Source organism: Botryllus schlosseri, chromosome 8 (genome assembly GCF_051294905.1).
Source record: "Botryllus schlosseri isolate E-star chromosome 8, Bs_hap1, whole genome shotgun sequence".
Taxonomy (NCBI): Eukaryota; Metazoa; Chordata; class Ascidiacea; order Stolidobranchia; family Styelidae; genus Botryllus; species Botryllus schlosseri.
In genome coordinates, this window is record NC_137243.1 from 15,645,160 (window position 1) to 15,672,200 (window position 27,041).

General features: G+C 41.4%; 2 protein-coding genes across 2 annotated transcripts; both read left to right on the top strand.

Annotated features, from left to right (window-relative positions):
• The first annotated feature begins 4,534 nt into the window (after positions 1–4,534).
• LOC145444124 (ribosomal protein S6 kinase alpha-5-like) lies at positions 4,535–24,839 on the top strand. Its single transcript, XM_080322051.1, has 16 exons — positions 4,535–6,151; positions 6,213–6,284; positions 6,438–6,571; positions 7,003–7,087; positions 10,961–11,076; positions 11,278–11,382; positions 12,455–12,642; positions 12,699–12,843; positions 12,908–13,072; positions 17,834–18,099; positions 18,160–18,253; positions 18,767–18,937; positions 19,020–19,130; positions 19,277–19,468; positions 20,086–20,236; positions 22,702–24,839. Exons 1-16 carry the CDS (start codon positions 6,091–6,093, stop codon positions 23,538–23,540), a joined length of 2,895 nt encoding a protein of 964 aa, XP_080178177.1. The 5' UTR covers positions 4,535–6,090; the 3' UTR covers positions 23,541–24,839.
• Positions 5,326–5,748, top strand: LOC145444306 (nuclear receptor 2C2-associated protein-like). The gene has a single exon (XM_080322249.1). It carries the CDS (start codon positions 5,326–5,328, stop codon positions 5,746–5,748), a length of 423 nt encoding a protein of 140 aa, XP_080178375.1.
• Positions 24,840–27,041: the final 2,202 nt, after the last annotated feature.

Below are 27,041 nucleotides of genomic sequence, written 5' to 3' on the forward strand. Positions count from 1 at the left end.
GCGTGGTTCAAAATTGGTATTTGTTCAGTGGCAAATAATTTTTCTCTGATGGATGTTATTTGTCCTGTGGGGTGCGGATTGCGACGACATGATAATTCAGCACGAGCGATTTAAGCATCTATGGACGATTAAACTTATATACATCGAAGTTTACGTTCAGCATAAGGGCAATATTCTTCGGCTAAGGTTTTCTTGCTGACGATCGTTTTGGAACACTTTTCGGGGTCCCATATTGGCCGGAACTTCATATGTCTTCGTGCATCGTGGCGTGGTAATGGCCGACGCCGATATGCCTATTTCTATTTTCTATAATTATGCGTATTTCTTCGTGGGGGAGTCAACAAAACATGATGTGTAATTTATGTTCATTCACCTAACTAATTTAGGGCACCCTTCGATTTCATCCCCCCCCCCCATTATGGGGGATTGGGTTCCGGCAGTTTCGGTCCTGGTAAGAGGTCAAAGTCCAGTCGGTCTTTTCGGGACTTTAGTATTGGAAATATTTCGCGATTTAATCAAGCTCGAGGACCGCTCGACTACAATATACCATATATTAATTGTATGTGGTATATTCAGGTGTTAGAACAACAATCGGTTACGGTCTCATACCCTGTGGTTCGAATCAGATGTACACATCCCGAATTCACATCTCCGATTGGCAATACGGGGAAATTAATGGTATAGGATTTTTTTTCGTTCTTTTGTGTGACTAAGTAATAAGTCAACTGCGAATGGGATGCATATATCTGCTCACATTGAATTTAGCACCTAACCTAGTTATTAATTTTAACATGAATGTATTCCAAACAAATCAACTCATATTATATAAAGTTCATGTGAGGTTGTGGACCACAACACTAGATATAGTATCATCCTTTATGATACGATGACGAGATATTTTGACGATTTAATTTTGTAGCACTCAAATACAAGTATATTTAGTTATTCCTTTCGTGCACAAAGCATATTTTATGTACAAGGGGCTCTCACTCTCAAAAGTAATATACAGTGCCTCCTTCTTCGATTTCCACACGATGTGCGCTGCAGGATATAATAGGCCTACCTACCTCAAAATATTTTGTTGAAAATAACCCTAGCAAGCGTGACGGTAGTGTTTTAACGGGAAATTGGCGATCTAAAAGTACGTGCAATTCATTTTTAATGAATTATAATAACCCAATACATTTTTTAAAGGACGAAAGGACGAAAGAACGTAGTTTATTTTTGTCCTTGATGTTTTTGCGGCATATACACCGGCTCATGATACACATACACACGATCTGTGCTTATGCATACCATGAGTGCATGATGTGCATATGCCACGCGCTGGACAAGGAAGTGCAGATATAGCCTTTACGGCTTTCTAAGTCATGCACCACCCATCCATGCTATCCCAGTAATGCATGAGCGCCAAGCAGGGAAGTCATGGATACCAGTGTTACTAATCAGGTCTTTGGTCTGACCCGGCCGGGGATCGAACCCACGACCTACCGATCAAGAAGCCGGACGCTTCACCATTACGCTATCATTTATGAAATCATATGTAGCAAAGTCGACGCGTAGCGCGACCAAAAATTTCGAGATTTGACATGTTCTGTGGAATGTTAATTTGCTCTGAATACTCATTAAGCATATGCCCCACTACTACATCATCTACCGCGAAGCCATTTTTCTTCAGCGCCCCCCATAACGCCCCCCTGAGCCCAACGCCCCCCGTATCGGCCCCTGAGCGTTTCCGCCACCTTCAAAATCGCCAGCGCCCCTTGGGGGCGCTGGAGGCAAGGTTAAGAACCACTAATCTATAAAAATGATAATAATTCCGGCACGGCTCTTCAACGGGTGTATCGTAGGCCTACACCCCAGGTCAGAGGTGTCAAACATACAGCCCGCCATACGCCGGCCCGCGAAGCAATTATTGCAATATCTATCTGCTTTACAAAACAATATTTTTAAAAATAATAACTTTGTAACCATCCCACGACAATTTTGCGTTCTCACTCAGTTAATATAGTACCAATTCGGTGAAATCGTGCTAAATTCCGGGAAGATAAAAAAAACTTCACACGTAGTTCTGATGAGTTTCCCGGCCTAATATAATGACCGAATCCTCATCTGGTGACCTGTGGCGTAGCCTACCCCAAGGCTCAGTACTTGGACCGGTCCTCTTCACTTTATATATCAACGACATTTTTGAAATCCCCTCATTGAGCTCCACACTGTTCGCTGATGATACCCCCTCCTCTCTTCCGCATCTTCGACGGCAAAGTTGGATGCCCTGACTAGTGATCAAATGCACAACAAAGTGCATGAGTGGACGACCCAAAATAACCTTTGCATAAACGCCTCGAAATCCCAATTGCTGACAGTAAATTATAAAATAAACTAACCGTTTACTTAGATTTCCAACACGAAATATGCCTAATACCTAAAGGTTTTACTGGGCTCGGACATGTCCTGGAAGAGTCATATTCAGCAGTCCCTGGACATTGAATTATCACCGAAGTGTGGCCTGTTGTAAGACCTTAGACGCTACATGCCAGCCTGGGTTCTTTTGATACTCTTTTAAATCCTTGACCCAATCAAAGTTATGGCAATATGGCATCCTCTATAAAGGGCAGCCAGTAAAACTGCACTCGAGCCACTGCAAAAACTAAAATATAACGTCGGCTATTCCGTATCATATCTCGGTTCGGTTTATTAGCAATTTTTATCAGTTCAAATACACCAAAAAAATTGCGATACAATGAAAAGATAGGAAGGTGTCGAAACGACTTAGAGTAGTCTTTGGAATCAGACACCCACATTGGCCTAGGACCTATAGGCGGTGTAAAGAGGAGGCAAGCACCGAAAGGATAGGAAGGTGTCGAAACGACTAGGAATAGTCTTTGGAAGGAGCCTGGTTGTCCATCCAACAAGGCGCTGCTGAAGAGATTCGGTGTCCTAAACATAAAAGATATGCAGAAAAGAAACTAGAAATCGCTAAGTTTAAGTATCAGTTCCACTATGGAATGTAAACATTCTATAGTTCCACTGTGGTGATTGCGCCGAATATTTCAACGACTTCTTTACCTCGGAATCAAAAGCGCACAAGTAGGCTACGACACAGGTGCGTCGACGTCGTCTAGTTATCATATGATCGACAGAAAAGATCATCGCCTCATCAAATATGCCGGACCTGACGTGTGGAACAGTATCCCGTCGGCCATCCGACAGTCGACGAGCATGTCCACATTCAAGTCAAAACACAAGCAATTTCTACCAAATGAATGGGGTCTACTAGTCCGCCCTCAAGATTACATGACCACGACCTTACCCTTACATATCGATCTCGCCATCCGTGTCATGCCACTCCGTTTTGTCGCTTGCTTTTCTATACTATCTTCTTTTACCTTTCATTCAGTGTGCAAGTGCATGCCTCCTCTTCACATCGCCTAGGCCACGGTGGGTGTCTGATTTCAAAGACTACTATACTAAAAGTCGTTTCGACACCTTCCTATCTTTTCATTGTAGGCCTATCGAAATTTTCGTGGTGTGTTGAACTTATAAATCAGATATCCACCTTGGCCTATGCGGAGTAGAGAAGAGGCAGGCACGCTGAATGAAAAGTAAAGCAGGGAATATAAAAGGCAAGCGACAAAATGAGGTGGCATGTGGCGGAAGGCGTGATCGATAGATAGGTTCTAGGTTGTTGTGCTGGTAATCCTGTAAATGTAATTCAGGGTTGTAATGACTCGAGTCATGACTCGACTCGAGTCCGACTCGAGTCACGATTTTCTGATGACTCGACTTGACTCGAGTCATTTTTTCAAAATACGGAAATGACTCGACTCGACTCGAGTCAATCTGTGTATTGACTCGACTTGGACTCGAGTCATTGCGCATATGACTCGAACCAAGTCATTGACTTGAGACTCACGCGGCCAAGACCGACATTTCATTGTAATTTTGAAGAATAGTTAAGTAACCACACTATTGGGATTTCGTCTGTTGGTACTAGTACCAGCTGGTACTGGAAAATGCGACCAGAAACTGTTAAAAGTGAGGAAAATTGTCACCAAACCAAACAGAGTTATAAAAAGTGGGTTTACCAAGATTTTAACTGGAAACTGAGCAGTCAACACAATGACTTGGACTCGGACTCGAGTCATAATTCCATGACTCGGACTCGACCCTCTGCTCGCTGACTTGGACTCGGACTTGACTCGGTGGTGAATTGAAATGACTCGACTTGACTCGAGTCAAAACTATAAAAGGAAGATTGACTTGTGACTCGAAGCCTTGTGACTTGGTTACAACCCTGATGTAATTTGAATGCGTTGCTTGCTGCGGAATCGGTGAATTATGTGGTCAGAGGTGTGCGAGTTTTGAGTAAACGTTAAAAGGGTTTAACACGACGAAAAAGGTTGAAGAGCAGTGGTCTATTCAATCTTTCACTCCCCGTCCTCTTGTGAGGCGCTCTCTACTTTCGGTCGCTGTGACGTCACAGACTAACGAGAGTGCAGCGGTGCAAAGCGGATACCGGATTGAGTTCATGCCTATAGTGACGATGCGTTGTTGTTTTTATACAGATTATGCAGTGTATTGGGTTAAAAGATTGGTTATATATTTATGCAATGCTCATCGTTCGAATCGGTATATATCGGTATACAGTGCACGCGAACTTAAAGTGAACACAGGTGTGAGTGATACACCTGTGCGCAACGAGTTTCTGAATTAGAAATACATATGTTTTGTTGGTTTCGATGTCGAGTTGCGTAATGCTTCCGCTCATGAGGGCAGAAGGCCAAAACAGAAACAGGATAATGCTTCGAACTCCTGGTTGAAAATAATCTTAATTTTAAAGAATTCTCATGTGTTATTTCACACTCTTTTCAGTATCAATGTCATCAGTTACTTGAAGCTTACCTGCTTGCTCTAAGTCCTGATGAATTTCAATGATGTATTTTGGCTTTTATTACCCTCCGTAATATGGGGTGTAACTAATCCACTGATCAAGCAACAAAGCAGTGGGGTGGAGAACATTTACGGTGACAATCTTCTCCAGTCCATCAAAATGAAATTCAAGTTTGTGATTTTACAATGGAAAATATTCCTGCCGTTTGCAGTGAATCAAATGGGCTCCGTCGCGTATTATTTTGCATTGAGATCAGCGGACATATCCATCGTCGTCCCAGTAGTAAACTCACTAACTCTTGTTATCACTTCATTGACTGGCAGCTTGGTTGCCCGAGAGAAATACAGTTTGAAATCTCTGCTGGGAATGTTTTTTGTTGTTACTGGTGTCTCTCTCTGCATCTTAGATTCTCACTTTTAAAGAAAGGTGGCATGAATAACTTGAAGTCCGCAATCAGCGGGATAAAGGTTAGCTCGGTTTTAAATAGAGATGTGAAACAGTATGGCAAGAAGCACTTGATGAACGATGATGATGAAACCTGCTGGAATTCGGATCAAGGCTTGCCGCAATGGATCGCTGTAGAATTTGAATCCCCAAAACAAGGAAAAACCTTGGATATATCGTTGCAGTTTCAAGGCGGATTTTGCGGTAAAGACTGTTCTGTGGAATTTTTTACGGAAGGCAAAAGACACCAAACTTCACCATTCTACCCGGATGACATAAATTCAATACAACATTTCTCGATTGACATTTCTGATTGCGAGAGCTTCGATAAGTTGAAATTACGATTTCAAAAAAGCACTGACTTTTTTGGTAGAATAATAGTTTACAAATTGGGGTTGAATCTTAGCTAGCCTTCTTCTTCAGGGAGTAATCTGGATATATCAATCAAAATGAAGTGTGTAGGTGCAGCACAGGTGCAATTGAGTTCCCAAATTGTCAATTCTATGTCGTCCATTGCTTCTAAGGTAAACAATCAAGTTGCTTCATTGCAATGAATGTAGAAATAGGATGCTGTGTCTTAAGAGCATAGAATTCTTGTGAGATGGCCAATTAATCGTGACATGTTGTCAATTTTGCATTAGGACTCTGAAAATGCTTCAAAATTCCCAACAAGTTTTACTTTCATTTCGATATTTAGTCAAGGTATCAACTACATTATATAAGATTACTTAACAGAATTTTCAACTCCTATCATGGAGGGTGATGGAGTTATCGCAAAGAAATTGGACAGACGGATACATGACATAACAGAAGGTATAATTGGTGCAAGTGTAATTAATATCATCTTGTAACCAATCAAATTATTGTATATTAGCCAACCTGACAGGACACGAAGAGAAGGTCGGACTTGACAGCTTTGAACTTCTGAAAGTACTTGGAACTGGAGGTACCAATGGATAGTGAATCATAAATTACTGTAATTGCATTTATTTACAATCCCAAATTGGAATCGTCTCTCTATATCAGTGCTTGAATCAAATTTTTGTAACACAGCAAATGGCTACTTCTACATCACTGGTGTCTTCATACTTTGTTTCAGCTTATGGAAAAGTTTTCCTCGTGCGTAAAGTACGTGGTCATGATAAAGGAACATTATATGCCATGAAAGTGTTGAAGAAGGCAACAATTGCTATGAAACCTAAGACAAAGGAGCACACAATGACTGAAAGACAGGTATGAACTATGGACTAACCTGGCGTGTATTGTTACTCGATGCTGATAAAATATGATTCCGCACCTGTATACGGCTATATATTCAACAATTGCAATTGTTTTATTAATGCATGGTACACGAGCCTTATCGGTGAAACCTCCCAATCCAATCACAATTTCTGTATAGTCTGTAGCTCAAGGAGGTGGTTATGATTTATGCTGCATTGCACATTTTTAGTTTAGTATTATTCCATGATTAATCAAGTCTGATTTTGTGTTATTCTGGTGTCTCTGACTGTGCCAACAACCCAGTAAATAGATCAATTGTGTTTCAGTTTCAATGTTTGTAAACCTCACCCTAATCCTATACTAATATCCCTCTCACAAGAACTGAATGTAGAATGATATATATTTGCTATGTGGTGTATGTTTTAGTACCATTCATTTGGCAGGTGCTCGAAGCAGTTAGGCAATCACCGTTTCTTGTGACTCTGCACTATGCATTTCAAACCAATTCAAGACTGCATCTAATTTTAGGTGAGTCATATTATGTCATGCCATTATTTTGTGTGGTCTGAGGTTATCGTGAAACTGGTGGATTCTTTTAGTGAGACAATACGGCCTTATTGTTGCCTGTTGAAACTTGTGAACTCAGTTACAGATGTTTGATTTTAAGTAGGACTTTCCTGTACATGTACGTACAATCTGTACATGTTCAGCATTTTTGATTTATGCTGTGTGAAATCGACCCATTATAGGCCTATCGTCAGATATTTAACAATAAACTTGAGCACTGTAAAACTATTATGTATGTACAATGTACTATTGTGTTTTGATACATTTTCAATCATGTTGTCACACAATTGGAATATTTCCACATCACCAGGTGGGAGAAATATCATAGCAAGGACACAATGATTTCCTTTCCCATATCCTGTACTAAATATCCTAAATGTAGCTTTGACAAGTAGTAGACGGAAGTGGCTCAATTGCTCATCCTATGAGTCAGGTGGCACCTAGCAATTCACAACACAGATTTTCATATACATCAACAAGACTGGTGTTTATTTGATACAATAAGATGTAAGGGATAGTGAGTAGTTGCAGGCCACAGCCCACTGTTTAGGAACGGACCACTGCCGTATTATGAGGCTTTGTCATCGGAATTACTTGCTATGTGATAGCAAAAATACGACTGCAATTGGCGGATCATTACATAATTTGGTGTCATGTCCAGACACATTGACCTAGCAGCTTCATTGTATCGGTAACAGATTGGCAAATTACAGGTTAACGTCTTAGCTGGAATAAAACAACATTGTGCCTAAATAAATACCTACTCTCCCTTACATATGCCAGCCTATAATGTGACCGACTGACCGTGTTTTCCCGTGATAACTGATAAGAAATCACAAATTTGCGTCTTTGCTCTCTAAATTTGTCAATACATGCAAATTCAGTCGCCTTTGATATGCGTACTGAAAGTTCACAGCAGGAACATATGGTGTTTTTGTTAATACGATTGAGAATTCACGGTATGGCAGGAACAAGTCTCGTCTCCCTGGCTGAAGGACTTCATTTGCGGCATGGTCGGCTAATAACAATCACAGAAAATTGTCTTTCAGGTAGAAAGTGTAGCTGTTCCCCGAAATACAACTATTACCATCGCCAATTTAGTTTCAACTTACTAAACTGTCAGAAAGTATAGCCAACTCTGTAGGAATTACAATATCAACTCTAATTGCAGTTAGAAGTAGACTTGAGGCCTCCTTGAGGTGGTGGTTGACTGAACAGTAATTATAGTATTTAATCACAGGCAGTTCAATGGAGTATCATGTGGCAGTATTCGCAAACCGAAATTGGACATATTTGATTTTACTCTCACACCGGATCTTCATTTAACATCGCTGGATGACAGAAGATAATTCTGATACCATTAAAATACTGGTGTCCACTACCAGTAAAATGAATCTACTGTCATTCCATATTGCTTCAACCTAAACCGGCATAAGGGTCGTAACTTGAAAACAATGGTTATCGTTGAAAAACATTTGACCAACATTATTTATCTATTTCAACTGGCCAAGAAATGACTATTAAGGGTCATCATAAGAGGGAGAATGATCTTTAGAATTTTTGAATTATGCTACAAAATATTGCACCAGGCCTCTGGGAGATATGGTACATCGACTCATTGCTAAGTGAAGTTATAGATTACCGCAATTGACCAGAATTTGAATAATAATCTGTCTTGCTAAAAAATTGTAGAAAGTGAATGTTGAGTAGAAATGTTTTAATCTTTATATTAGATTCATGATATTTTCCGCGTAAATGCTATTCTGTGACCAAGCTCGGGGAATGCTTAATTACGGTTGCCCGACATATGAGCATGCGACACAATGAAAAACGACAGTTCAGCATGGAACACATCAGCATGCGTCACTTCAGCATGTGAGTGTATAACCCAATAACTTACCCTAACCCGAAACATAGCCTAACCTAACCTAACCTAGCCTAACCTAACCTAAACCCTAACCCTAACCCAACCATAAACCTAACCTAACCTACCCCTAACCCGTAATTTAACCCACATGCTCATGTGACGCATGCCAAATTGTCGCATGCCGAAGTGTCGCATGCTGCAATGTCGCATGCTCATATGTCCACGGACCCTTAATTACAATTGGATGTTTTTGTAAAGTTCGTAGCTTGAGGGCTTCCCAGTGAACGGGATGGTTGTTTTTACACTTACTGAGCACCACTAAATCTGCAATACGTACCTGTGCTGGAACTATATATTGTGTAAACAAACTTGGTTGGAATAGAATCCGCAGCCGGTAGTGTTGCCGGCTTGGTGCAATGGATTGAACATCACTACGCTGCTCAGCCTCGCCTAGTTATTGGATAGTGCATATGCATTGATACAATAAGTTTGCAAAAACAGCGAGATTGATTCTGTCTGGTCACATGACTCTCACTGATATGTGCTCACTGGATCAGTGTGATTACTGTCATGAAAGTCCTATTTGTGACACAATGCAGTTTGTTATATCAAAGAGACACAGGAATGGCTTATTGCGTATCTTGAGGTGAAAGCGAGTTTTGGTTTCAAATCGAAGCAATAAAATCAATATTTTGGAGAAAATAGGTGAAAGCAACCAGACATGTCAAATAAAATACCGTAAGGGAAATGATCTCTCATTTGGTTCATTAGATATTGCAACAACTAGGCCAAGTTGATGGGACCTACTGAAGCTAAGCCTACCCTCTATACTAGCTAGTTGTGTGGAAATAGAATTACTTTGTAGGTCTATGAAACAAACGTGTCGAAACGACCAAGTAACTGTCAAACATCCACCTCGACGTACTAATGTTACTAGTATTAATGACCGAAGTAACAGTGTTTCATCTTGATCTTTCGACCTTCTTTCTTTGGGTTCTTTTGTGATGATGTAATAATAGCGACACAGGGGAAGGGGAGCCTAGAAAAATATCCGCCACTTTGAATCACGATACACAGTCTCTCATGTTGATGGCGGTGTATCAAGTAACTGCGCCTACTCCACTGCTTCTTGATAAATGTCAATATTTGGAAATATTATGTATATTTGCTGATAGGCCTATTAATGTTATTTATACAGTCATAGAAATTGTGTGATTGCAACAGAAAAATTGATCTGCAGCTTTCTACGACATGAGACATAGAAGTGCGTACTGGAAACACGTTAACTGTCAACAGGTGATTGCCTGACTCAATAACAAATATGGTCGTTACATTGTGTAGGTTGATCTGTGATGAACTGGTGTTGCAAGGGGATCAAAGCTGTGAGCAATATTACTCATGTAAAACTAATTCTGTAAAATTCAGTCAAATTACAGCTACAAGTATTGTCTTTTCAAACAAATCTAAACTGCAAGCGAAAAGTGTTAAAAAGTACACTGCAAAACATGGTCCTTAGTGTCCCTACCCTCTCTGACATTCATCTTTGCGGGGTTGTTCGAATCCTATAAAATGTGTACTGACGATTGACACATAATTGCTAACAATACAGATATTAGTTATCACCTAGAAGCTGTAATAATGCAGCAACAAGTTACAAACTTTCCGAAGCTATGATACGTGAATAAATATTGCAATGTTTGGTGTTGGTGCGATTAATTTTAAATACAGACTTGTTGGGATGCAGTTGGGATGTCAAAGTGAAGTCAGTATTGAGTAGGCTTACTGCAATTTTACCCAATCTACAAGGGTGATGGGCAGGTGAAATGCTACGTTACTGAGCACCTGAGTTGACAATGGTTGGAAGCAAATGTCTGTAGTGTGCAGTTAAATACAGAAAAGCGGTTGAATTACTGCCCGGTATTCCATATCTGTAAGTTGTGACTTCATTTTTCTCATTACGTTTACAGATTATGTCAACGGTGGAGAAATGTTCACTCATCTGAACCTACGCGAGAAGTTCACCGAGCCAGAAGTCCGTATATTCATTGCCGAAGTGCTTCTTGCGCTAGAGCACTTACACAAAGTAAGTTTGTTCGTAGTGTAGGCGTATATTTGCGATGTAGCTTGAAATCTTGAATCATCATTGCATCATGATTATCAACGCAACGGTAGGATTTGAGATCGCAATTTAATTGTAACTGCCAAGGGCAATGTCTATAATATGGCTGTAACAAGTGAAACCGTGCTGAATTGCAATTTTATTTAACCTCAACTTCTATCGCAGCTTGGAATTATCTACCGCGACATCAAATTGGAGAATATATTACTCGATAAGGATGGCCATATTGTTTTGACAGATTTTGGACTGAGCAAAGAAATATTGCCAGAGGTAACATGCTTTGCCCACCCTACCTAGCCACACATTTTGTAAACCACATTCTTATCCATTATTCTCTCCAGCTTTCAAATGACCTTCAGGTCAATAGCAGCACTGTTTCTTTTGTATTGTACTTCCCATTCCCTTATATTATAATAGTGGAAGTTTGTTTAATGATCTACTGATGCCTCCTTCCAAATTTTGAAATGAATTTCTATGTACATTTTATTATTGTTCTACCAATTTATAGTCATCACCAATGATAAAGAAGTTTCCAAAATGTTGGAATCACAAAAAACAAACATTTAAAACTAATTTATGACACGTTTTCCTTATAATAATGACTGTTGTGTTGTGTTGTTAACTCGTTTAAACACAGAATAATATTTTGATAAATCAAAGGGCTGATGTTTGGCAATGCTGCATTTCATCTTGGATATATGTGACTGTGACTTCTATTTGTAATAATTAAAACTGCAAACTCAAACGCATGCACTTTAGAGTATACTGAGCCCTGTCAGGCACTAGCAGTGGTGACTGGTGATCAAAGTAGTCAGCTTTTTGCAGTTAACCAGAGGTGGCTACTTTCGATATTGCTATATGTGTCATTAGTGACAACGCAAAATGACTAATGACGGTGCAAATTGGTGTAATCTTCAAATATATCATTTAGTTTCTGTGACACAGGAGCTATTTCACGCGGTTTATAATGATAACTTCACTCATAAAAGTCACACAAAAATACTGTCTACTTCGCAAAATCAAAAGTATAAAAAGAATGGAGTTTTGCCTACAGAACTGTTCAAGCGAGTAGGCAGTTCAATTGGATGAAACAGACTTCTGTACTGAGAAAAAGTAGATATAGCCTACCATTACTGACCACCTATAGATATGCCATTTGATTCAATGGTGTTGTCAATTTTACTTTGGTAAATATTAGCCTTATCAACGGGTATAAGGTAACTATGACTCGTCAATTGCATGATAACGACGTGTCAACATAACTTTTGCCCGATGTACCTACGGTAATCCCCAACTTCGAACATCGGCCATTTTAAATGGTAATTCCCTTCGTCGAATGCAGGAAGAGCGCGCTTATTCTTTCTGCGGGACCATAGAATACATGGCGCCAGAGGTGATAAAAAACAACGGACACGGCCACGACCACATGGTGGATTTCTGGAGCTTGGGGGTCTTGGCGTACGAACTGCTTACCGGGGCGTCCCCGTTTACTATCGACGGCGAACGAAACACGCAGAGCGAAGTTTCAAAGTATGGCGCTCTCTCTTACAATTTAGTCCGCACCGCTGATTTTGGGCGTATTTCAGACGGATATTGACGAAGCGCCCGCCCGCCCCCAGAAAGATCACCCGCGAAGCGAGGGATTTGATTTACAGCCTGCTGGATAAGGACCCCACCAGTCGATTAGGGGCGAGGACCGTGAATGAAATAAAAAATCACCCGTTTTTTCGGGTAATAATGTCCTCTTGCCTCCCTTCCTCGTTCAAAGTCCACGAGCATGTCCGTCATCATTCAGGGACTGGACTGGGAAAAGGTGGCCGACAAACAGATACCGGCGCCCTTCAAACCGATGATTACGAATGACATGGACACCAGTAACTTTGCGGAGGAATTTACTCTGATGGCACCGATTTATTCACCGGCACCCACCCCTGGCGCTGTGACACCTAAGACTTTCAAGGTAAGCCATTTTCTGTGGCAGATTCTGACTTGCAACTTCAATGGACTCGTTCGTTAAACAATACAGGGTAAAATTGAGTATCAACCTTCGAGTCAAGTCGAGTACCGTATTCAAGTTCAAATACGAAACACCGTATGTATCTTCGATAGCCTACCATTGCAAAGGAAATAGGACTACCAATATATTTTCTTGTTTGTAAACAACAACTATGGCACACACTACCATTTGTGATAATGCTCTGGATTGTTCACTACTCAGACAGGGATATCTAGAACTCTAGATATCTAGATGTCCCCGTAGTTAGAACCATCATAATCAATATTTGACTCGGATTCAAGTACTCTTACCGTTCGCAGCTCTAATTATTACCAAGATATTTCTCAGCTCCCAATTCTACATTTATAGTCTTCTGTATCCTCTTTGGAATTCGCCAGCTGAGCAATATTTCCAAATTATGGCGATTACAGTATACACCCATTTCAATATCTGAGCAATATTCTTAGTGTATCTATGGGACGCAGTAATGTCCCACTGTGATTTTGCCTGTGCTTTGATTCAGCATCTGCTAAACATTCAATGAAAACTGTTGTAAGTAATTTTCAGATAAGCGGAAAAACCCTAAGCACAATACTGTAACTAATAAATCCCAACTTATTCGGGAATGCGATAATCTCGAATTATAATGTCATTCATTCAGCCTCGTAAGCTTCCACGTGGTAGGGTTCAAACCAAACGTGTGGAGTCATTTCGAGTTGAAATCTTTTCGCATACCTGAAATTCCGTTACGAATCTCGACTAAAACATTCAAGGAAAACTAATACAAGTTATTTTCAGATAAGCGATAAATAGCCAGACACGATACTGAGAATATTAAATCCCGACTTTCCTGTTTGGAAATGCAGTAATTTCAAATTTATGTTTTTTGACATTCTTCCGGCTTCCCAAGCTTTGTAATGTTAGAGCTCAAACTGAAAGCAGCGAGTCATTGCAGAAATCCTTTTGCATACCTGCACGGAGGCATCTGCAATTCCGTGTTTGGAGTACCTATGGTACTTATGTCTGTTTGTGGTCTTCATTCATTGATCTCTGTGATAGCAAAACTTCTAATCTGATCAAATTGACATGCTGCCATTGTGTAATGTGTTTAACATAGGCCGGGTGTTTTTCATATGGCATGTAGCTATGTTTTGGTCGCTTTTTCTCCAGCTGTAAGTGTAATTTTAGATGTACCTTCAATGATGAAATTTGAATGTGTATTTCTGAAGTTTGCTCTGCAGTTGAAGATAATGTGATTGCGCCATTGTTAAGAGGTATTGAGTAACTGGGATTTTCCCCGATTAGAGAGAATGATACAGTATGTCTAGCATACCTCTGAATGATTCTGGGAAACCGCACTGTTTTCATTTAACTTGTTTACGCAATGACTTACAATAAAATTGGCCACTGTTGAGTGTAAAGGCATGGTGCATGTAGCAAACTGAATTTCCTTGGGTACCGGTATATCACTACAAAACGGTTTAATCCAGTTGTGCAGGCTCACTGGCTCAACTTGTTTACTGATGTGTGATAAAATTCATAACGCAACTTCGTCTCTAGAGACATATTCAAGTACAAACTGTATGACAATGTAAACACCAATCCTTAACGAGATTAACTATTTGATGTGAGCCTGAATTAGAATCATATTTCTTTGTTTGATCTATTTACTACCCGGTTTTACCATGTGATGGCCGCCGGCAATATTGTTGGTAGGGTGTTTTGAAGATTAATGTTTTGATCGAGAAATGATGTCAAGAACTTCCTTTGTGCTTGTCTTTGTTTTTGTTTTCGAGACCACCTTGAGTGATATCACTTGTTAATTAAGAGTAAGGAATAACAACTCACCGGGATAGATATTTGATGTGGTTGTTGAATAATCTAATCAGATTTATACTGTAGTCGAGCACTGCACAATTGTGTAATGATGTGAGTGGAATGGTTTTCACAAAAAATTGAATGGTGCTTTATGCTTGGGAGCTGCAGGGTATTGAGTTTAATCGATTTAATGTTGCAATCTTGACGCTAGGCCTTCATACCTTACATGTTATCAGTATAATTCACCTCTTTTAATGAGCAATTTTGGTGAACTGCAACATATCCGATTTACAAACAAACTGTGCGTGAGTGAAAGAATACTTTGTAATCATCGGTACAATTGAACCTTGTAGTAAGCACTGGCGTAGCAGCATGTGCTGCTGCCCCTGGCTCTCGCTTAAATTGCCGCCCCCCCCCCCTTAAGTGGACCGCAGCAAATTTCCGCATATATTCATTTTCAAGCAATCTTGTCAATCAAAATAATTACAAATAATATGCCGCGTCTCAGCCTCACCGTCTCAACGTTGATAAGGCCAAAAAGAATAAAGACAAGAAATAGCGAACGAATGTATATTGTGCAATGTGCATATAGGAAAATCAATAGCCGCCTCAAAGCAAAATCAGTGATAATACCCTCAAATTCAAGTTTTTGAACGTAGTCTCTTTCTATAGACAGAATGGATAGAGCTGATAGCCGATCATCATTCATGGTAGAACGTAAATAAGACTTAATCAGTTTGAGCTTTGAGAAGCTCCTCACACAGCTCTCAATTGAAACACCAATGGTCAGATAAAGTTTCAGACACGAGCACGAGCGTATATATATCGTGTCGAATGAAGTAGCTTTGCATTAACTAACCACTGTAAAACATCAAACGCTGTTGCACTACGATCAAACGTGGTTTCACTGCTCTGCACCAGCCTCTTGACCCTTATAAAATCTCAAGTTGAACAACTTCATATGATCATATCTAAATTTGTGTAGGCTATACGTCCTAGAGGCCTCATATTGGTTTGTACGAAAAGCAAGCTAGCAATCTTCTGATTTATATCATCCGCAATTTGAAGGTATAAGCCATAAGGCATGACAATATTCGCAGCTAACTCCAAAAAGTCCACCTGGTCGTCATAAGTGCTTCTAAAAGCACTGGTGAATAAATTGTGACTTTCGCTTTGCAGCAGAGCGTGGGAATTCAAAAATCCAAACATATCTCTTAAGTCAGGGTGGGTGACATACGGCCCGCGGACTGTTTTCCGTCTTACATGATGATGTGGCCCGCTGCCCCAGTCTGCCGAGATTCCCCACTACTTGCTTACTAGGTCCAATTTTAGTGACTGTATGTTATTATATACGTGTAGTGTATGCGCATGCGCAGCGTGCGAGAGTGGAGCTTACGCGTACGTTCGTACAAGCGAGAAGACTTGCATTATCCGCATATACCATGTACTCGACTCTAACGTCGTTTGTGGTAATCATAGTGTTTGTCGACTACAATGGTCAATTACACCAGGCTGATATTTCTTATTTTTCATTCCGTAACTGCCGACATGTAGCACGGCACACTTCAAGGCTTGTAAGACACCGCTTATGCCAGTGGTTGCCAACTCAAAAACGGGTGTCGGGTCACTTCAAATTTTGTAGAGGACGCAGGCCGCATGAATTCAATATCGCGATTAATTAGGTCACACAGTTGAACAACCACGGCCGACGCTATCTCGTCGCGTACTCAGCCCTAATGAATTGATATCTTTGTAAATTTGGGGTACTGAACTTATCGAACGCATTGAAATCCAAAAGATGCACTGTGTGTTGATTGATCAGAGAGAACCAGACTTGGCGGTGCTTGTATGACAACGCTATTCTCAAATCCACATTGTCTTCGTCATTGTCGGCGAGAAATGGCTTTGAAGCGACGTTGCTGTCGTTAAAATACATTCATTAAATACGATTTATTCCTTGTATATGTGGATAAATGGGTGAATAATGTATCTATTCAGCAATCCGGCCCGCCATAAGTACTTAATGTTCATATATCCGACCCGCCGACTGGAGAAGTTGCCCGCCTCTGGTGGTGTATGCCGGTAAACCTAGTTTCAGCTTCATGTTTAAATCTGCCCAAAGCTTGAAACATGCATCGTCTAACTTCTTCAACAACACAGAGGCCAGCATCTTCTGATTGTTCGTCAGGCGTTCTCCCTTTTCCGCGAACTCTCCGAACAATCGGCCTTGACGACTATTTCAGAGTGGTTCCATTGCCATGTTAACATATTAAATCGTGTTTTCGGAATCAGCGCGACACTAGCTTTCGATTGAGACCTGTCTGATTAAATTTTAGCTCACGGGACGCCAGCAATAGGAATAGGACTACTACGCTTCTTTTAGCCGGCTGTGCCGAGCGAGAGTGTGTAATCGTTATGCGTCCGGCTTCTTGATCGGTAAATCGTGGGTTCGATCCCCGGCCGGGTCAGACCAAAGACTCGAAAACCGGTATCTGCGGTTATCCCGCTAGGCGCTCAGCAATCACGGAGGAGAAAAAAAACGGGGGTGCAGACTAGATGACCTTATGAAATCCGTATCGCATCTCCGTCGTCTAAGCATCTCGGTTGTGCAGGCGAAAAAGAATACCATCTCTCTCTCTCTCTCTCTCTCAGTGCTGCCTCATTTTGCCGCCCCCTTGAAGCCTGCCGCCCCTGGCACAGAGCCAGAACCGCCAAGTGGCTGCTACGCCACTGGTAGTAAGGTTATCATTTTAATTCTATCCTGAAATCTAACCACTTCTTTCATATACAACAGATGACATATTTTAAATGGAAAATCGACCATTGTTTTGTCCGTTTCATTCACTTGAAGCTTATTTATTTTTCCTCATAAAGTGAATTTGATAGCACTCCTATTTACCTTCTCAGGGCTATTCGTTCATGGCTCCATCTGTGATATTCGGCAAGCAGAACGCCGTTAACTATGACATGGCGTCGATGTTGCAACCGCCGAAAAAGTCCCTGAGACCGACCCTTAGCAACCTGCCGTCGGTATTCGAGGACTCTGAATTTTTTCAACTTTACGACATGGACATGTCGGAAAAACCTCTCGGCGACGGAAGCTTCTCTGTGTGCCGCAAATGCACCGAGAAATCCACCGGGAAAGAGTACGCCGTTAAAATTATCAGTAGCAGGTATAGGATTGGTGGCGAGCGATACCACTGCCAGGTAATGATGTTCCTACTTTTGTGTAGATGGCATTTTCGGTCCCAGCAAGAAATTCAAGCACTATCCGTGTGCCAAGGGCACGATAATATTGTAAAATTACACAGCGTTCACAACGATAAGGTAAGGAAACAAATTTTTGTTTATACATCTTTCCAATCGGATCTGATAATGTTCCTGTATTATTCTGTGAATTGCTACAAATCACGTACTATTCTGACTTCATACCGATTGTCACCAGATCGATGAATGTATATTGTGTAGTCATGTTTTACCTTATCAATACTTCAGCTATTAAACAGTTGACCGTACATCGTACTGACTACTATTTTTCTTGGTATGTCTACTGGTTTGCCGGCAAAGGTGCCATGGTTTCTTCACGTCAAAATCCAAACATGTTCCACTGAATAAGTAGTAATGTTGAGATTACCGGTACAAGATCGTGACTTGACATATGTCATATGCCATTTCGTTTTCATTGACTGTTCTTTTTCGTGGTCCTTGTAACAGTTATCTTTCAGTGTGCGCTCTTCATATACATGTTATTATCATGTGTAGGCCAACGCGACATTTTGAACTGATGAAGGTATTGCTGAAGTAATAATTGCACGATTAATTTGTGTTGTTGAATTTCAGCTCCACTGCTACATCGTATTGGAACTTCTGGACGGCGGCGAACTGTTGGCTATGATCAGGCAGCGCGGCCATTTCACCGAGTCGGAAGCCAGTCACGTTATCAGACAAGTATCTTCTGCAGTCGCGCACATGCATCACAACGGTGTGGTGCATCGTGACTTGAAACCTGAGGTATGTGACTCACCGCATGTGGCTTTCGTGCAGTATTGACTGGTTGACTCAGTTCACTTGATGGAATATGTGATGCGTTTAGAATATTGTATTCACGAGTAGCGACGAAAGGACGAGTACCAATGGGGACACGACTGTGAGCGGACATCGTAGGCTGCGAAGGACGAATAGTAGCATAAATACCGATATGCGGGTGAGTTTCGGATTATGATTGTTTTGATATTATACGACAAAAGGATTTTCAAGACATTTTACTACCAATTGAATCATAACTGTCAATGACTTTCAATTGCGAAATTTCCTTTTTACCTGCTCGTAGCTGAACTCGCCATTTCTCAGGTGAAAATCGTCGATTTCGGCTTTGCGAGGATGAAGCAGAACTGTGCCAACCCGGGTGGCAGCGTCCCGCCTCTGACGACGCCCGTGTTCACGTTGCAGTACGCGGCTCCGGAAATCTTAGATATGACCTTCAATCAAACCTCGGGAGGCTACGATGAATCTTGCGATTTGTGGAGCCTCGGGGTAGTACTGGTGAGGAATTCATTTTTGTTGACTAATCGATGTGCATGTCAGTGTGTGATTTTGCTCAGCGGGTGCTCAAACTAGGGCAAAGCAGCAATTTTTTAAATCTGGCTCTGATCACGATCTTACCAAAAAAATTGTAACTTCTGGTCTGGTCAAAACCTGAGAAAATTTTGCCTGTATCCATTGGTGTGATTAAAATTTCAAACGACCGTTTCTATCACAAAAGTCATGTTTTTCAGCCGGTTCTGTTACAACAAATGTCATTGATAAGTAACCAGTAATGCAAACCGTGTTGCTGATCTGGTCAAATTTTGTGAGCCGATTCTATAAAACCGGTGCCAACCGCCTATGTCCGCTCTGGCCTTACTACCAAAACTACATGAAAATCTTTGGGTGGCTCCGCCATGATGCCGTGTTTGTATCTATTCCTATTTCATTCAACTGCAATTTTATAATATATGCTGGTGATTTGCTCATTTAGTAAATGAAAGATTTTCACTCTCTCTATCTGTCTCTCTCTCTCTTTGAAATACAACTTCGTATCCACAGTCCGCACTGGATCAGAAGCCGCCCCCTATTTCGGAACGATTCGATATTCATTTTTTTGAATTGTTTCATTCCAGTACGCCATGCTGTCCGGCGAGATTCCGTTCGTGAACCAGACGAAGAATCATTGCGCCGCGGAGATCATGTCCTGCATACAGAAAGGAGAAGTGAAATTGGAGGGCGAGGGTTGGGATAAGATCTCGGCCGAAGCGAAGGAATTGGTCAAAGGTGAGAATTCCCTTGCATTACCCGCTACTCATTACTGGATTTGAGAAGTCGAAAATTTTATATCTGTGGGTGGGAGTTTCGTTGAGTTTTCTCATAATGCAGTTGGAGTCCCAGAAATTTTGTAACACCTTTTAGAGTTTGTTAACACTAGAACGATCAAGTGGCTTTTTTGACGCATTTTCATTTTTAAAGAGCTGGCATTCAGTCAAATCTTACGCTGTTCGGCTGAAACTTCTTGACTTTTATTTATTTTATGTAGGCCACCTTACCTATGATTTTCATCACTCATCTAGTACAAATAAAAAAGTTATACACAGAACTACCTAGAACTACCGAGTGGCTTTTTTGACGCATTACAGTTTTTCTACCTTCAGGCATCGCAGTTTCATATTCTTGAAAGCGGTTATGTATCTGATAAACGCAGAAAAGCCGTTTGTAACAACAGAACTTGGTTAATATCGACTTGGTCTAACTGTGTTAGCAACAACATCCCTTGTAATAGAAGGCCCTGGATCTTCCTCGTTCCGAGTCATCAAAGCTCTGTAATATTATATTTCTGAAGCTCAGCGTGTTACAGGACATGACATTTGAAATGTACCATCAGACCAAGCCGACATCTGTATTGTCCATACTAATATACTAGGGTTGTACAAGGGCAAAGGGCCTTTGCTCCGGTCTACGAGATGGATCTTCGGGGGAGAGTGAGCTGAATTTAGTGAATTGAATGCATATGAGGACTGAGGGCATGAGTGCATTATGTTTAGTCAGGCCCTCTCGAAGAACAGGTTTATGGAAGTCATGAGCTTTCTATTGACATGAGGAGTATAAAAAAAGTGTGGACTCGATAAAGATAATATTGTTTTCGTTCATTACATGGTCGAAATGCCAGCAAATAATTAGGGTAAAATGTCAGATGGTGGACGCTGCTGCTACCAAGTATCTGTACAAGGGCGTCTCATATTTAGGCAAGGATAGGACAGGACACCTCTTCCATAATCTATACATTTGCCAAGCATAGTAATGTGAAGAGTCTGATGTAATCCATCTTGAAACAATGTTACTTGAATGTGGCTGTATACGCTTGGAGAAGCAAACGAAGTCCCAGTTGACACTATTGTCAAAAGTTGCTTGACGCTACCCAGGACCAGAAGGAACACAGGCAGCTTCATGTAGCCACACTTTTCCAAGCTATCATCTTGTTGATAAGCGTAACGGCGAGATGCCAGTGTAGAGATCGAAGTTGTACACATATATATTGAGTTCACTCCAACCGGAGGTAACTGTTTCCTTCAGAAACAACACAAACAAGATACCAGTGACGGTTAAATGTAAAACGAAACAAAACCAGGGGGATATTATTGGTTAGGTTGCAAGGCAGTATTCTATGAGGGTACCAACAAGTCGACGATGGTCTGTGCATGTTTTCTTAGAATGTGAATGATCTACTACTTGCCAAAATGCCGATACTATAAAAATATGCAAATCGAGGATTAGTTGCGAAATTGCATTATGCAAATCTTATCTGATAAGCTTTATGATATGTCAGCAATAACCAACAATGATGATGTGGCTAAAGCGGTTCTGGAACCTACTGTAAATTTTTAAAGAACGTGCTCAAATACCAAATGCGCACCAGAACAACACTTATATGTTACACCAAAAAACGGCGATTTGTTATATAAGTGTTGACCTAAGGTGTATGTAAAATATTGCAAGTAGCTGTGAGCGCAATAAACAATGGTTTCTGATGCCGTTTGTTGAGATTTGTGCTGATTTTTAGCTCCGGTAAATGCATTTAATCGAAGAAAATTCAACATGCGTCAAAAAAGCCACAAGGTAGTTCTAGGTAGTTCGAAGTTCCGGTAGTTCTAGTGTTAATAGGCCCCGACTCCGACTACTTAAAAATTGAACCAAATGTTCTCAAATGTTACGACATTGCGGTTACACAGGTTATTGCCATTGCCATTCCGGTTGAGAACCAATGGGAACCTCTGGATTTCGTTAAGGAGTCCGAGTCAGTGCTGTAACCAAGCCACAAGGTTCCGAGTCGCGAGTCAATTATACTTTTATAGTTTTGACTCGAGTCAAGTTGTGTCATTCTCACTTCGCCATCGAGTCAAGACGAGTCCAACTCACTTTTGCTAACCTCTTAAATGATATCGAAGGCCTTGCATTCATAGTATACTTATTTTTTGTCCCTCTCAACATGACAAAATAGGTTTTAGACACATATTCTTCAAGTATCGGTCCTGGTACTTGAGAATTGACTCAATTAATATAGAATTTCTCGAGTGATATGACTTGGTCGAGTGATGCGCGATGACTCGAGTACAAATCAAACAAAGTCGAATTTTCATAAAATGGAGAATGACTGGAGTCATTGCAACCCTAATCTGAGTATTCATTGGTTCCCCGTACTCTGTTTGTTTATGTAATTTGACTAAAGCGATTCGATCCATTTCCAGGCCTGCTCACCGTTGACCCCTCTCAACGCCTGCGTATCGACGACTTCCTCAAAAGCCCGTGGGTGTCCGGCGCCAACGCTCCAAACACTCCGCTCAGCAGCCCGGGCGCGATCCCTGGCAGCCCGCGGTCCCGCCAAACCTTCACCGTGACTGCCAGGAGCCTAAACCGTGTCGCCCGCAACGGCTTCAAGCTGTCCGGGGTGGACAACGCCTCGCTCGCAAAGAGGAGAAAGAAAAAGAGAGAACACAGCGGCAGCACCGAGACCAGGAGCAGCTCGGAGGAGAGCGGGATGTCCCGATCGAGCCAGTCCTCCCCTAGGAAGGTTTTGAATTTGGGCATGTCGTCATCGAGTGTGACGTCGGAAGAAAACACCCCGCCAATCGTGTCGGACTGTAATTTAGCCCCTGGGGTATTACGTGATGTCACGTCGACGCGGAGTTCGTTGGAAACGCCTCCGACAAAAATGGCGAGAATTTCTTCCGAGGACTCTGAAATTTGCGACGAAAAGCTTGGTTCAACACCGAGCGACGTCAGGTCTGTAGGCAACGAAGTCACGCTGGGACGTGATGGCTTGTCTTGGCCGTCGGCCTTCGATGTCACCGTACCAGGGATGGAGTATAACCGTCAAGACACGGAGCCCGGCGTCAGCCCCTTTACGCCATCTGTGTTTCTAACTGGTCAGGCAAAAAGGCAGGGCCCGTTGAACTGTGATGACTTGCCGAAAGCCGGCTCCGTCACACCGTCTGACTCTGGATACCGGAGCCTGGGGCTTGGCGAGAGCTTGAGCAGTAACGAAGGTAGCCCGCCTTTTGTAGCCGTGGTGGAGCAAAACAGATAGTTTCGGGACTTGAGGATATGCAATTTTTGTAGTCTTTGCGTTTTCTTTTTTGTTTCACCCACTTTATTCCCAATTTGAATTGTCGGATTTGTGAGTTTTGGTAAATACGAGACTTTCGTCTTCCAAGTGCTCCAAGGCAGTGCTCTGTGCTGATTTTGCGCTCGGTTTGTGATGAATTCCGCTTCAAATCCAAGTCTGAAATCCTAATTTGTTTCTTTTTCATCCTTATTCGATAGTGTGACGAAATTCGTTGTCGTTGCGGATATACTTTTCTATGTCTCGTTGTGTTTTTTCCTGCACTTTCGAAGCCGAAATTACGAAGGACCAAAATGTTTTTGACCTCTCGTGTTACTCAGTGTTGCGCTGCCAAGCTTGAATTGCGAAAAGTATTAACTTCTTTCTTTTTTCCCTATAGTCCCTACCAACTAGTTTCACGTTCGAACCTTTTGCGGAAATTATACTGCACTTATTTGTTGTTGATTTTTTGCGCGCATAAGCTTTATTCTTTCTGCGTTTCGCAAGTTCGATCCGAACAAGGTATATGTTCGCAGTTTATTAATTATGTTCAAGGGCGTGTTGCATTCATCGTATTGATATTGCCGAACTATTGCAGGCTAAGCCTGCTTGGCCGAAATAGGTGTCTTCACTCATAGCCAATGCTCCGATGGCCCTCACTCCATAGAGCCCCCCTAAAATTTGATCATGATGACGCTACAAATGTTGTTTAGTCACATAGTTGCTATAATCATCATACTGTAATTTATTTCATGTCTGGAAAACGGTTGGAGTATCTGTTTTCTGGTCACTAGATGTCAATAAATAGGCGCTGCATTTGTTTCACGACCTGGTCATCTATCCTTGATATTCACGCAACTACTGCCTGTAAGCCCTCGGGCCGGATTGTAATGAGAATTCGCTATCATGTCAGTAGATTAGTAAATATCAGTTGCCTGTGTTGAGCTACTGCTGCACTGCACTGATCCTACCATAATAATAGGGTATGCAGCGTTTCCTGTCATTCCTCGCTATTAACGCGTCAGCTATTTGATGACTAATCAGTGATCACGCATTTGATGTGCTGGAATCCGAGACGCGTTTTCGCAATGGTCCTGAGACCTTGGCCAATCAGACGACCACTGCCGTTTTATAGTTTATCGGCCTGCGATATTTGTGTCGATGATATTCGATAGTCTAGTTCTAGTCTGATTTTCTGTACGTCTTGATATAATTTATTTGTGTTATTGCTGTATAAATTGGCGTGTAAATACATACCTAATAAACTGTTTCAATGCCAGATAACGTCTCTGTCTTTGATTTTCTTGGCCTACCAGTACTGAGGCACTGCGGCAGCCTGACATTTTTGGGATTGCTAGAATAATGCTTATAGTCCACTGCAGTAATAGGAAGCTTTAATTTGTAGTAAACTGTAACGGGTGGTTAACGAAATGTGCAGTGTGCGTTGTGGAGTAAGAGAGGAAATGTACATTGTACAGTTCCCAACGGCTTAATGTTATTTCGTTTACCTTTGATTTCGAGTGAGTTAGCCGTTTGTTGACCGTTTAAAATAAATGTTGATAACTACCTAATGACCACCTGAACGAACCAAAGAGTTACGCAAAGACCGCTGAAGTAACCCTACATTGAGGTATCAGTCTCGAGTCTACTCCCGTCAGCCCAAGAAACTGCTATAACCAAGAACACGGAGTTGGCGCTCGCGAATATCGGGCGCATCACTAGGGAACAGTCAGGGGAGGCAAGTGAGACAGTGCCTTTTACCTGACTTCAGGACGGGTAAAAGAAAATTGTGAAAACCTTCCATTATTATTGATATTTTCCGTCGATGTTCATGAATAACTAAATTTGAATATATTTTTACCCAACATCACCAATTTTCATATTTATTGTTGAAAAATATGGTGCGAAAGGAGAGTTGAGGAACAGACTAGTGCCTCAAATGGGATTATGCAATTCATCATAAACAGCTCAGAATAAGGCCAAATAATAACTGGTATTAATCAAAGTAAAGTGCTATTGTCGCGCTGATTCCGAAAATACGAATATTAACAATGTCAAAGAACCAGAACCCCCTCAAATTCGCCAAAGATTGCGAAATTATACTTAACTACGTATAATGAGACAGCGTAGAGTAAAAATACCCAGGTGAGGCATGGACGAATCTGCCTCACTCGTCATTCACAATTGGATAATCGCAGCAAAGAGAAACTAGCTATCGATTTCGGAAACCGACAGTGTTGTTGTATGAATCGCGTAGTTGCTACCAGGGCTGTGGAGTCGGAGTCGGAGTTTGGCTAATTTTCGCTTGGTGGAGTCGGAGTCGGAGTCGTGAAAACTGTGGTGGCTGGAGTCGGAGTCGGAGTCGTGGAAAAATACTGACTGGAGTCGGAGTTAGTGAAAATGACCCCGACTTCGACTCCGACTCCGACTCCAACTTCTTTGTCATGTAAACAATTGCTTTTCAAAGATATCTTCTAAATTACTAATAATAACTATACCAGGATTTTCATATCAATCACTGTTAGGCTATTTACTAACCATACAGATCAGGGGCGGCCAGACCGTGCCCCGCAGGTCAAATGTGGCCCGTTAGAAGGTTTTGTGTGGTCTGCGAGGTAATTGTCGAAATCAGATATACCATTAGGTAAAATTGCAAGACCAACCAAAATTTGATTAGCCTTACCGCGAAATTCGATGATGACTATAAAACATCAGTTTCGACGCATTGGCGTAACCAGGAGCCAGCCACATTCAGCGCAGATCTTCGTATATTACCATAAAGTAGAATATTCCGTAGCAGATTTATTTGACTTGAAATTTTTCTTTGCACTTCGCATGATTTATTGTCAAATTTATTGCATTAAGTATTGGAAACCCTGCTACAAATTATGAATACGCGTAATTTACAGAATTGAGTCCCACTATACTCGCAATTAGGAGATAACGTGTCGTCCAACAACAAAATGACAGAGGCATGTTCACCGAAACCGTTGATATTGCTATGTCTAAAACGCCAAATAATCCAGTCCTTGCCAAATCACCCCATTGCTATACAGAGGCGACCCCCAATATGTGCAATTGTGCAGGTAATATATTCATTGATCGAATTCATTCATTACCTTTGAAAAAATTTCGTTCTTCGCGCGACCAGGGTATGACTGCACAGTGCACACTGCACAGTGCACACTGTACAGTTGCACACTGAGTTTTCATGACATAATAATTATCAATTTTAAAACGTAGTCATATAAGTCTTGTTTTCAATGTTACCGAATTCGGTTCGTTCCTATCGGGCGACTAAAAAAAGGTTATCAACATTCCAGTTGCCCGCGCAATGGTTCGTAAATCTCATATGACCCTTTGGCCGAAAAGGTTGGCCATCCCCGATATAGATAGAATTGAACATTATTTGCAAAATACAATTCAGTTGCATAGAGGAAGAAAGAAGCAATATGCATCTTCGCGATCCAGTCACAAATTGATGGA

Excerpts from the sequence above, each read along its gene's own strand:
- LOC145444306 (XM_080322249.1), top strand. The coding sequence starts at position 5,326 with ATGAATAACTTGAAGTCCGCAATCAGCGGGATAAAGGTTAGCTCGGTT.
- LOC145444124 (XM_080322051.1), top strand. The coding sequence starts at position 6,091 with ATGGAGGGTGATGGAGTTATCGCAAAGAAATTGGACAGACGGATACAT. Across the intron at positions 13,073-17,833 it reads TGACACCTAAGACTTTCAAG|GGCTATTCGTTCATGGCTCC; the intron begins GTAAGCCATTTT and ends TTACCTTCTCAG. Across the intron at positions 18,938-19,019 it reads ATCGTGACTTGAAACCTGAG|AATATTGTATTCACGAGTAG; the intron begins GTATGTGACTCA and ends TGATGCGTTTAG.